Below are 13,477 nucleotides of genomic sequence, written 5' to 3' on the forward strand. Positions count from 1 at the left end.
CATCAATTATTTATATTTTTTTAGTCATGTATAAATACAACAGAGATGTAATAGTCACTATCATTTGGTATATAAATAATAATGTGCGAAAAGCATGTTCTGATTAATTAATTAATATATTATATTGCATATATTAATGCATGCGAAATACTTTTTCAGATTCTCGTTATTTAAAAGTGAACATCTTTGAAATTACAAACATATTTATTCGTTCGATCAATTAAAGATTTAATATGATAGTAATAAATCATATTTATACAACAAGAAGAGATAGAATATTAATAATAATAAATACTTCTTAAAATCTAGGTTTACTTGTACTTTATATACTCACTTTATGTGGATTATGAGATGTTGCGAAACATCCAGTCATGTATAAATCGAAAAATATTCTGCTTTGGTGCAAATACAAATTATGGTGGAATATCTTCGTATAACGTATTACGGAGACATATAAATATTATGTACATATTATGTAAAGACTTAAGGTGTGCGAAAATATATTCTTATTTCATTACTTCATCTTGCATGATTTATCACACAATAAATTATAATCGTAGAAAATCAGTTTTAGTCAGTGAGTCAATAGGACATATTTTTTTATTTTTTCACTCAATATTCGATCGTGTCTACTTAATCGCATTTAATCTTACTCTCATGGTCGCCGATAATTGTACGGTTTTCCATAGGGTCCCATTCTTCCGCTCATCTTCTCGATCTTCAGCTGATGGAAATAACTATATACCACCAGCCACATGTACGTGTAAAACACTGTAAAAAGTAAAATAATTTAAAGCAATTTTAATTTTTCTACCTCTGAATTTTTGATTTGAATAAATCGAAAATTAATTTGTACTATTACCTTATAATTGAAGATACGAAATTTTTATAATTAAAATTGATCTAAATGGTTTTACTATTAATACATCGAATTTTCTAAAATCTATGTTTGTATTGTAATCAATTTGCGCAAGAAAAAATGCTTTTAAAAAACATTTTTCCTGAATAATTTCTGAATATTTCTAGTTCTATTTCTAGTTGAGCAACGACAATTTCGCTAAAAGTCTACGGTTGCGTTACTTAAACACGATTGACGTTAAATGCTCACCAACAGCCATTAGACCGAGGATGAGCCAAAGAACACCGTTTATGACTTCGTGGTGTATGAAGAACATAATTGCCGTATAAAGAACGCTCACAAGAAGGGCAACGGCTAGCATAATACCCAGAACAACCCATGGAAGCATCATAAAGGTATTTTTCTGCAAATAAAAATCGATTAAGATTATAATCGATTAAACAAAAAAATTTTAAATTAAAATAAAATTAAAATTCTTTTCTTATAAGAAATTTTAAGTTTTCTAATAATTTTATATATTTTATATGTTTTATTATATCTTATAGCATATGATATATTTAATCTTTTTTAATTTGAATATTCTGCGACATTTTGTCTTCGCATGTCCTACCCTTATAACGCCGACTAAGAGCAGGGTGGAGATTAGAATGGTCATACAGAGGTTGATTGCGAAGATTATCTTCACGGCTGTTTTGTCTAGGACATCGACAATTATTGTTTTCCATTCTACATTTGCCGTAAAGATCAGGATTAGAGCAATCATGGCGAGTATCTGTAGCAAGCAACAACAACTTTTTGTAGTATCAAGTGACGTAGGTAACTCATAAAATGCAAAATTGATCGATTACTTACGATTCCGCATACTCCACTGAAAATTGTCCCCGTTTTCAGGGAACAACATCTGCAACACGTTGTCAGCTGCATTCTTGAAAAGAAAAAGGAATAATAACGTAATTATCGAGAACAAAAAAAAACAGAATACAATTCATGAATATTTATTGCAATAAGTATATTGCAATTATTTGTTTATTGCAATAACTGTAATCTCATTTTATGTAATTGCTTATTAATTTTTGCACTAACATTTGTCTTGATTCAAGGAAAGTAGAAAAGCCACATTATCTACTAATAAAAAAATTAAAATAATTAACAAATTGAAAAATGATTACGATTGTGCAATTTGTCCATAGAAACATTAAAATGGAGAAGGATGGAAACAAGAATTTTGTTTAGAATAGCAGTACATTAGCTTATGCTTTGCAAGATTGACTAATCGAGGTAAATTCGAATGCGATTTACATAATTCCAACGTAGATCCACCACACCAGACATCTCATCTATTAATTCCGAATGATGATGTAGCGAGTTACGAAATATTGGGCGATGATACGATTGAGATTCTATTTTAACGCAATACACACATCGCGTGCAAAGTTAATTTCTGTTACATTGAGAATAGGGGAAATTTGGGTCATTGGCATGTGCCGCAGAGCACTTGTATCTATTTTAGACGTTTGAGCGAGTTGAGCTCGCCGTTGCTGACCTTTCTTTCGACGTTTATTATTTCTCCAGCACTTATAGGGAACGACATCCGGCGGAAAATAGATATATTTATATACAACAAATGTATATGTTACATGTTATATACCGGAAATTTGACCGAAGTTTGAAAGAAACGAGTGAAAGTTGTAAAGTGGCGACAGAATAATGTCTGAATAAAACAAAAAATTTGAATAAGTGTTCACAAGGAATCAAGAGAAAGAAATTACATGGACATAATATAATATCTTTCCAACATCATGTATTGCAAACATAATGTAATTTAGAAACAACTCTGTAAAAACTAATTAAATTTAAGCTTTTTGTCAAGATATTAAATCAATTTTGTTCATTGTACTTATTATATATTACACAAATTGTGATCTGTTTTTACTCTTTTTCTCCATTTCTTATCACGCTGAAAACTATAAAAATTTTTGAACGTTGAATCACTCTACTGAAAAACTGGACATGTCGGCGTAGGCGTAGGCCTACGCACGTATTTGGTCAGTATTGGTTCCTGCGTGCGATCGTGCACGATTAAAGGTCCGGCTATCTCTTGCATTCGTCTCATGAGATCGGCTAAAGAGCAAGATCACTGCGGAATCGTGTACTATGGCCGCGAGAACGCCGACGAAGTTTGCTCGAGGTCTTCTGAGCCCCATAAGGAAACGTGTCTCACGGTCCTACACCGTTCTCGTGGTCTCTCTCGTTTGCTTCGCGCAAAAAGCTACCACGTCAACATCATACATGATGACCAGCCGATTAAGATTACCTTGTAGTTCACGATATATACCGGTGTCCGTACTTGACCGACACTTGAACTCGAAAAAAGTTGAATATGTATTACAAGGGCCTTCAATGTTTATCTTGGTTTCATTTTGATTTTATAAATCAGACAGAAGAATAATTCGACGACGCAAGTGGTCCTTAAATGTTCTAAGTGATGAAGCAGATTCATCAAATGGTGTGAAAAATTGTATCAATTAAAAAGACGAGTAGAGAATTGGTAGGAACAATTAATTGATATAAAATAATACCTAGCTCTAATCGAAAAATATTGTTTAATGCTAGACATAATTTTATATAATGTTATAACAGTAGCAGAATTTAATATGCATTTTATAAGTGAGCAAACTTTATCAAACCAAACCGGTTTTGTTGACAAAAAGTCGTGTCGCGTTAAAACGTTAAGCATAGATCTTCTCATTCCTGATTCCATAATTAGCGATGATTAATTTAGATATTGACGACCTCTGACATTTTGTTGCAAAACACATGATTATCGAGGAATTTTCATCGAAGTCTTTAGAAGAAAATAAAAATCTTGTATCGCGTATGTTCTGTGTATATATAAATTCTGAAATTATAATACAATTATTAATTATTTAATATCTGTGTCACGTAAAATTATTACTTATATCTATGTTATAATTTGATGTATAATTAATATACAATATATATTTTACAATATATATAATTCAAATATTGGTTTTTCAAAAGAATCTATAATTTAGAATATATAATTCATAAATTTCATTATAATCATGATTTACAAATTGCAATCATTTAATTGTTTCTCTTTATAAAGAAAGAATAATATTACTGTGTATATTGCTTATAGATGCATCCCGGAAAGGCGCACTATGAAATGCATGATCCGACACGCGCAAAAAAAGATTGCATCACCGCACAAGAGATCACTGTGAAGCTATGAAGTAATCCTTTTCGACAAGAAAGCGAACGCTGTAAACGCATTATTATAGTCTGCTTCTTCTGTACTTGCAGTTAATAAAAATAGCATAATCATCTGTGTGTATATATGTATGTGAACAAAATTTATTATTAGTTTTTTTCGGAATTTTAATATATTACTTTCTTACATTTTACGAACATTTAATATTTTGAGATTTATTTTATTTTATTACGATAATAAATGATAAATATTTTATTTTATTTACGATAATAAATGAGAATATAAAAATTGATATTTTATGTTACCAATTCTGTCTCACATTTTTGAATGTACAACGTACGTAGTGAAGACGTTAAACGTTTACTATTTTCTTTGTCTGTACTGTTTCCAGATAAAGTAAATATTCTATACGTCTGGCAAAGATAAAAAATTCTTGCAAGAAACAACACTGCGAAATCGACGTGATCAAGTGCGTTTGGCGTGTCGCACACGGAATTGATGTTAAATTTAGGCGGTGAGTAAGACACACACATAAAAACACTGGTTAAAAATACATTCGATAGGTTCGTCAAATGAGGTAATATCGGTTTTCTTTACCTGGATGTAAGCGATTAATCAGACACGCAAGAAAAAGGGATGGCGCCCCGTAAAGATATTCGCATGCGCACCAATCGATACTCAATTAATACAAGAAAAGGGTGCGGTCTTAGGAGAAGCAAAAGAACGGAGACGATCGATATAGTACGGGAACCCAAGTTAGGTCATCAAATTATTAGAGCTTCGCGGAATTGTCTTGTTAATCAATAGCCTCGAACGTCTTGTAAAAGTAGTTTAATTTTCAGTCTCCGGATCAGAATTTTCTTCTCAATTAACATTGCGCTTTTCTTGTCAGTTTTGCACTTTGTTTTAAATTTGTTCATCTAACTTATAATATGATCACGTAACTTTATCAATAATCTGTAACATTAATTAAATCAGTCAAAGAATTGGTTGTTGTATATATGTAAGATATATTTTTATATTTAGATATATATTTTATGTTTGTCTTTTGTAAGTTTTATTCAGTCAAGAAGGTGTTGTCATATACGCTAATAGTTGCAAATGCGGATGAATTAGTTTTGCAAATTTCACGAGTGTTCAGAAGTCAGGGCTGCCGCCAATTGGGCCAATAAGTCATCGCGATTGCACAAAACGCACAAAAGCAGTCTCGCGTCAGTGTTTACGAATGCCAATGCCAAGTAATTTTCAAGTAGTATGAAAACGCACCGTCTTGATCCACGTGACACGTTAGACGTATATTTACGAGGCGCGTGTACCTTATTTTTACACTTCAGTCACGATCAACGCGCGGCCTCCTTTTACTACTCAAACGCGGTTTCTTGCCAATTGTACGAATGTCACGAAGTATACTTCGATCATTCTGTCGTGCCCGAAGAACGTTTCTTCTTCGCGATACATTCACGATCTTTTTTTATTTAATCAGGATATATCCCTCATTCTCTCAAGTTAGTAAGAGTTGCAATTACAATAAATTACATCAAATAATTACGTTATCAAATTAAAGTTGCAATTACAATGAATTACATCAAATCAAAATAACGTTCAAACGATTTGGAAAAATACGCGCGAGTAAAATCGATTTCTTCACGTAAAGGTGACCAGTGCATAATGCCGTCACGACGATCGCTAACTATTACAGCACTGCAAAATGCTACGAAGTAACAATCGGTTACATCACCAACCGAGCCAGCTTGTTTACGTGTCACGTTTGCATTTTGCCTCCGTCATCGACGGTTTAACATTCAAGAAATCATCCGAATTCGCGATCTCTCTGATCCAGCTCGACGATGGACGCAGCCACGCGTGCGCGCGTGCACGAATGCGCGCGCGAGAGAGAGGATGTCGCCGATGTCAAAGGTAGCAAAGGTAGTGGAAGACATTCGCATTGTCGTGCGCGATCAAGAGCGGGTACTCACTTTTTCTCGGTGCGCGTGACTCTTCGCCCTTTTCCCGAGATCAATCACGCGGATGCGATCACCGATCCGATCCGATCCGGACGGGAGATCCGGAATTCCGCGCGCGGAAGAGGCGCGACGCGATGCGCGGACGAGACGGGACGCGAGGAAATCGCACGCACGGGTCCAGCTCGCGCGAGTTCCGCTCGCAATAGGAGATGACCAGAAACTGTGCCAAGAACAGTACGCGGCCGCCGCGCCAAACCGCGATGGTGTACACCTACGAGGCGTACACCTACACCGGTACCAACACCGGCAGAGCCTGCACGTGTGCCGCGTGTGTACACGTGTATATGTACGTGTGCGCGGCTTGTGTGCGCTACCGCGACTTATGCGAACGGCATATATCGCGCGCGCGGAGAGCAAGAGGAGAGCGGGACTCTCGGAGGTCGCGATCGCGCTTTTTGTATGAATCGTTTGTGAGATCTCGCGCGAGCGCCGCTGCCAAGGGAGCGGAGTATTAAATGCTCCGTTCGCCAGCTTCATCGGCGAATCCTCTGATCTCCGGCGTCGCTGCTCCTCGGACGTCGCGTCGCGGCGCAGCTCGCACGGGAAAGTCCGCGTTCCGCGTCGCGGACGCGCAACTTTTCCTCACGTCGCGTTTACATCCGCGCGTTTGCTTCCCGGACACGGTCGTTAACTCGGAAGCGTCTGGTGTTCGTTTATGGTATCTCTTGGAAATAAAGAAAAAAAAAATAAATAAATGAAAAAGGAATTCTTATATATTCAGTTCTCCAGTGATACGTTCATTTACGAATACGGCCGCCGAGCGCATTTTTCGATGGTATTATTAGATACTATCAGTAAACGCGTACATGTATAGCGCACGTGCGAAAGCGGAACTTGTAACTTGTAACGTTCGTATTGGAACTAATAATAATAATTGCAATAATTGGATCCAGTTTAGCGTAGCCTATCTGCGATAGAAATACTTGCTGTATTTGATCGAGAACCATAATTTGCCGCAATTTTGCAGAGTAGTTGTGAAAAACGTAAGGAAAAGATAATGTTTCGAGAATTATAGACTTCGGAAATTGGAATTTTGTATTTTTCTAAAGATACTATAAAATATATATAATATATAAGAAATGGAAAAGTAGGATTTAAGAAAAATGCGTTTCCAAAAAATAAAACTTAAAAAATAGCAAGTAACAAGAGTAAACATACATATATATTTTCTGTTCCATTAATATTTTATATTCTTCTTATTTTTCTCTTGTTATTGCTTTTGTGAGAATTTTCTTGAATTAAACTTGAATTAAATAATTTAGATCCATAAGTTATTTTTTAGAGATCTTGAGGAACCTTTTGATGCAGGAACGTTAGAATAGTTGCAGGGTTTTAGGCGCAAGTTATACAATATACGGAACATGAAACTCTTCTCCTTTTGCAAATAATTCAAAGTTCCTTGTTTATTTTCAAGTATATCAAAACCACGATAAACATATATTTAGATCGTTAAGTGAAAATTTTTATATTTATTCGCAATATTGAGAAATGATTATACAATACGTTATTTTGTAGTGAGATGCACATGGTTTATTATAAATCAGAATTGTATAATGAATGGCTGCTCTGCGTGCTAATTACATTAAAATAAAGAAAACAAAGCATCGAAACGTTAACGTTTATCGATAGCGGGCGAACTCGCGCAGTTGTTCTGTCTGCTTAACCTGTCGGGTTAAGTAGACTATTTTTATAATATATAAAAATTTTTGCTAAATTAGACTCAAAATTAATGTGTTCAACTTGAGGATGATTGAAAGATAAGCTGAATGATAAATTAATTTCGTATTTCTGGTTACACGATGTCTACTGGATATCCATTCCTTGAGATACAAATATTGACAATAAATGTCTTGGGCTTGGTAAGTACGTCAATAATATATTTTTTACTTGTCGAGGTTATCAGCACCTTGTGTAAAGTTTAAATTAAAGTTCGTCAAAAATGTGCGCTTTAATAATTTTGAATTTATAAATCGTGAAGGTTATTTCAACTTTAATTTAAACTAAACCGTTATGTATATTAATTATAAATTTTATATATTGTTTATATATATATATATAAATTCTAAATAGAGCTTTTTGCGTGAAATCCTATGAATTGTAATTACGAATTTAACGTATTGTCCACGTATTGAAATCTCAACACTTGACCCATTTAAATTAAGTGTGTTGCATCACTTTATCAAGACCTGCAGTTTTTTGAAGTGGAGTTTGTTCAAGTGGGACCAGCAGCTAGAGAAAATCTGGAACTTGTCAGTTTCGCAATCCAATGAATCAGTCGTGAAGAATATCGACTGGCTCAAGAGAAGTTAGTGCTCCATATGTACATGTTCGATATAATTCTCTTTATTTTATTTATTAATTTTATAAGAGCATTTCTAAAATATTAAAAATAAAAATTAGTTGGTTATGGACTGGATTAAAACAAATTAATATTTTATTAATATTCTAATATTCTATCATATAATAATTAATATTCTATTATATATGTTTTTAGTGTAAATATATTTCTGCGTCGTTAAAAATGAAAATTAGATTGATAAAGGTATCTTTCTAGCTTTATCGTGGATTGTCACGGCACGGCTTATCATCGATCGTGTCTTATTGCTTGCGTATCTGGCCAATATTTTAACGCTATTAATACGAAGGTGGCAGGACTTGCTCATACTTTGGATGGCCCTCAGTTTCTTCAAAGATATTGTTTTAGAAATCGTTGTTATTATCACTACTTTCTTACTGTGGCACGAGGATAATGTTTCAACGCCGCTTCTAATCGAGTTTATTGCAGAGAAAACAATACGGCTTGGTAAGTAAGTGGAAATAAAATTAATCAAGATGAGATGAAAGCGTTGTTATAATATGACCAAAGAAAACTTTTTTTCTCTATTTTATGTGCCTTATTATTACAAATTATTATTTTATGAATTAATGTTTATGCAAGGTAATATAATATAAATTATGTTTATATATTCTAATATTAAATAAAACTATCCCTATATTCTACTGTTTTCATTTAATAGTACGTAACGGAATCATCTTGCTTCTTTTCGGACTTTTTTGCGTTACTTTGGCAAAATATTACTTTAATTTATCTTTCATTATTACGATCTGATTTTCTATTGTAATTTTAATTTTATTATATATTTATATTACAATTTCACGATAGGCTTGCGCGAGAAATTCTAGCGTTGCTTATTATTGCTGGAAATTCTAGTGTTGAGCAACGTTGAGTTCTGCGAAAGAAACGTTAATTATTCTAGGTGTCTTGATCTACCAATGGTGTACGGCTGTAAAGTGGTACATGCAGCTACGAAGAGCGGCAAAATTCCGTAAATTCACAATAATTGCACGGAGGAGTATTGCAAGCATCATTCGTGTTCCCGGCAGAATCAGTCATTCTTTGGAAGACGTGTGTCTAGATGCTTCAATAGTCAGGCGGAGCATATATATCGATGTACGAACTTCAAAATCTCTGACGACTCTGATCATCAATGACAGCCGTGACACGAGCGACACGAATGATTACGATTCGATCGAAAATGATTTGAGCGTGGCTGAGAAATCTATGAGGATACTTAGCATAACCGCAGAAGATGTGATGGATGCACGTGCCAGAATACAAGAACGATCCTATTGGAGTGAACAAGATGCAACAGCAAAAACATCCGAAGCGATGGAGGAAGTATTGGCTGAGCATTCTTTGGAAAAGGACGAAAAAGAGATGGATGCTTCCGCGATAAATGAATCAACTGCGACAAATTATGTAAAAGATATTATGGATTACACCTTGAGAAAGGAGGATATTCTACAATTTCCTTTAATAGCGAAAGAGTTAAAGAAAGAAGATAGCAAGACCGTTTCGGACGCTAGAAAGAAAGAAGCTTTAACTAAAAAACAGAAAGAGGAAATTTCATCGATAAAAATTAAAAAAATTGTGGTAGATGAGGGAGGAAGCTACGCGGAGTCAGCGTATCCCTCTGATTCTCACACAGCAACGAAAATCAAGGACGAAGAGTCGAAAAAATTGGCGAAGATGCAATGTTCTTCGAGCAAAGATGCGAGAGAAATAACAACTAAATCAAGTGCTTCTCTGGTAAAGTTAAAAGCAAGGCCAGAATTAGAAGAGAAGCATTGCTGTATCTCCAAAAGCACCGAAGAGGAACGAATCGATCAAGTCGATCAGAGAAGGTACATTTGTCAAAACAAAACAAAATTAATGTCAGTTGATTCAAGCGAAAGTAATAAAGAATGCTTTAAGAGTCCGGAATCGTCATCATGTCATCATGAAAAAAATGTACGATCAATCGATATCGATAATAAAATTATTGAGCATGATGTTGGTAAAAGACAATTTGTATCTTTTATGCCTGACATCATGCCTAACGTCGACACACAGAAAGACAAGTTTCATGAATACAGTTTTGCTTTCAGGTATTCTAAGTACCGTTTGATGAAACAAATTCAAAAATTCGAAGCATCTTCGGAGAGGAGCAAGGAACTGGTTACTTGGGGAAGTATGTCCTTAGCGCAAACTGCGCATCCTTCGGGATACGAAAGAAACGCCATCGCGATTGGTAAGTCGCCCGCTGGCCAGAAGCACGTTCAAACTGAAACTTTTGATGATTCATGTGACTCTCTGAGGATGCTACATAGATTACGACATATTACACAAACGCAGGGTGGGCGATCATCCAATTTGCGTTCTGTTTATAACGTAACATCATTCAAAACAAACGCAGAACACGAGAAAATGATACACTTGCGAACTCTGAAAGCTTTCAACAATCGAGCTTTGCTTGAAAGGGGAGGAGATGCGAAAGCATGCAAAAAGCACGATTTTTCGCAGAATCACATATCGATTGAAGATCGCAAAGCGGCAGAACTGAGAGCTTTAAAAGCTTATAATAAGCTTACTTTAATGAAGGATAAGAAAAAACTAGAGATGAGAAGGAAGCGCGACTCATCGTTGATCAACCAGCGATCAACGAAGGAACCTGAAGCCTTACTGATGAAATCTTTAAGACCCTATAATGATCTTGCTCTATTGGAAGATCGAAAAGAGATGGAAACAAAAAGAGGAGACAATTTGTTGTTGAATTGCAAAGGATCGAGCGAAGAAGCGAGTGCTTTGGGAACTCACAACGAGCTTACATTATCGGAAGACAGAAGAGAGCCGAAGATTAGAAGAAAATACAACTTATCAAAACACGAAACATCAGCAAAGTACGAGGAAAGTATTGAAACTCCAACAAGTACCTCTGATCACTTTTCGGAAGCTAATTACGAAGAAACTACTTCTTCAGTGGAAAGATCACGGCAGATCACAAGCAGCAACTTCGATATGAACAACCGTGGCGCGAGGCACGCGCATATGTCGCTGAACCTCAGGGAGATCACGAGGAACATCGAGTGGACCCTTCATCCGACATCTCAAGGAATCATTCTGACTAACAAGAACCTGCACAGTGACTTCTTGGAGAACGGCAGATTCCGCGATATCCAACAACGCGATATCGTCGACGATGATACCGCCAACGCGTTGCATGGCGCTTTCTTCTATAAATCTGAGATTACGAGGATCTTCCGCGCAGTGCAACTGAGGATCAGCGAGCCCTCCTTTCCGAGCTTGTCGATGTCCCGGCGGGAGGATTTCGATACCGAGTTCGTTTGCCGAGTGCACAATGAGATGGCCATGCTGTATCAGGACTCGTTGGCTAACTTCAATCTTGAACGGCTGATAGCGAGTCGCAACGATTTCGGAAGCACGTTGCTGCCTGACAGTACTAATGACAATCGCGTTTCCAACCGGGAGAATAATCGTGACCTGTGCATGTTATTCATCGATCGGCAACAGGTCGGAAGCGAGTCGGATACCGTAATCACCGAGAATTCAGCAACGGAGTCCTGGGAAGACGCGCGTTCGAGCACCGCAGATGTTCACACGACGAGGGCAACGAACGATGATCTGCCGCTTCAACTTATTGTTAATGTATTACGGAACTTTGGCGCTGAAGTGTCGGAGGGAAGCATACACGTTGCATCATCAATCGAACATCTGGAAGAACACGGAAATGTAAGTAATAGAAGTTCAGATGAGAGTTTTGAAGCTAACAAGTATGGTATGTTCGATGATAAACGAGCTCTGAACATGAGCAATAATTGTTCGGACGATGAAGATGTGTCATCTATTAATTCCTCAGATATTCCTAAGTCACAGGATGAAAAATATTTAAGTACAATTGATATTAACGTTGAAAAAAAGATATACGAGAGAGATACTTCTCTTGAAAATAGTAATATAACTTTGCAATTGCCGAATTATAATAATAATGATTACTTTGAATTCGGCACATTGACTAATATAACTGAGAAGAGCAGCTGCTCTCTTCAGAATTCTTCACAATTATCTTTACCTGGTCCATCATTATCTGAATCAGCTAATTATTGTGCATCAAGATCGAATGATGAGGAGCTGCAAAAATTGATAGAGCTTCCTGGTAACGAAGTTACGTTAGAAAATGAAGAAGAAACAAAGTTGATATTAAACAGAGCAAATGGCAATACAATTTCACAATTTCAGAGTGCTGAAACTTTACAATTAAAAATTATAGAGCAAGGTAATGAGGAAAGTCACGATGAAACTAATGATGTGTATGAAATAGCAACTGATTTTACGACAGATCAGCTTTCCAAGATAAATTCAAATGAAAATCTAGTGCAGCAAAACGATAGTTTCGATTCCACGTACGAGAGAAATAACGGCTCAGAAACTCCTGTTTCATTAGAAGATGGCAGTTTACTGGAAGAGTTTTCAAATGATACTGTGTCGCCGAGAACGGTCTCAAATGCTTCTGTTAGAATTTCTGCATAATTTTTTGAAGAGAATAATAAAATTAATTCACTTATTTATACACATTCAAATTCTGCATGATATTTATCACATACATTGATATTGTGACATAAAAAATAGTCTATTTAATATAATAAATAATTATAAACATCTGTTATATATAATGCAAGTGAAGAACAAAGATATTACATTATAAAATTATAAATTTCGTTAATTTGCAACTTTTTGTTATTATACAAAAGTTTTGAAGATTGTTCTGCTTATATTTAAAGTACGATATTTTGCATTTTTTAACGTAAAAACGTCTTTATTAAATTGTCTAAATCATTATTTATCACATTTTATAATTGATAATAACGAAGAATATAATAAATACATAAAATTCTGAAAAGGCAGTTTTCTTGGAGAGTTCAATGTGCGATAGTTTTAATGATGGAGATTTCAATGCTGAAACTTTAAAATAAAATAAAAGAACTGTGTTATACGAGATATTTTTAATTTCAATTATTTCC

At 35.4% G+C, this 13,477-nt stretch overlaps 2 protein-coding genes across 2 annotated transcripts; one reads left to right on the forward strand and one right to left on the reverse strand.

Moving 5' to 3' along the window:
• Positions 1-185: 185 nt before the first annotated feature.
• On the reverse strand, positions 186-6,431 carry LOC105282782. Its single transcript, XM_026970063.1, has 5 exons — positions 6,071-6,431; positions 1,712-1,784; positions 1,470-1,631; positions 1,109-1,262; positions 186-771 (listed from the first exon to the last, which is right to left on the reverse strand). Exons 2-5 carry the CDS (start codon positions 1,781-1,783, stop codon positions 656-658), a joined length of 504 nt encoding a protein of 167 aa, XP_026825864.1. The 5' UTR covers position 1,784; positions 6,071-6,431; the 3' UTR covers positions 186-655.
• Positions 6,432-8,243: 1,812 nt separating this feature from the next.
• LOC105279985 lies at positions 8,244-13,450 on the forward strand. Its single transcript, XM_020031840.2, has 3 exons — positions 8,244-8,423; positions 8,673-8,921; positions 9,376-13,450. The coding sequence occupies exons 2-3, from the start codon at positions 8,789-8,791 to the stop codon at positions 12,984-12,986; spliced, it is 3,744 nt and encodes a 1,247-aa protein (XP_019887399.1). The 5' UTR covers positions 8,244-8,423; positions 8,673-8,788; the 3' UTR covers positions 12,987-13,450.
• Positions 13,451-13,477: the final 27 nt, after the last annotated feature.

This window comes from Ooceraea biroi, chromosome 1, assembly GCF_003672135.1.
Source record: "Ooceraea biroi isolate clonal line C1 chromosome 1, Obir_v5.4, whole genome shotgun sequence".
NCBI lineage: Eukaryota > Metazoa > Arthropoda > Insecta > Hymenoptera > Formicidae > Ooceraea > Ooceraea biroi.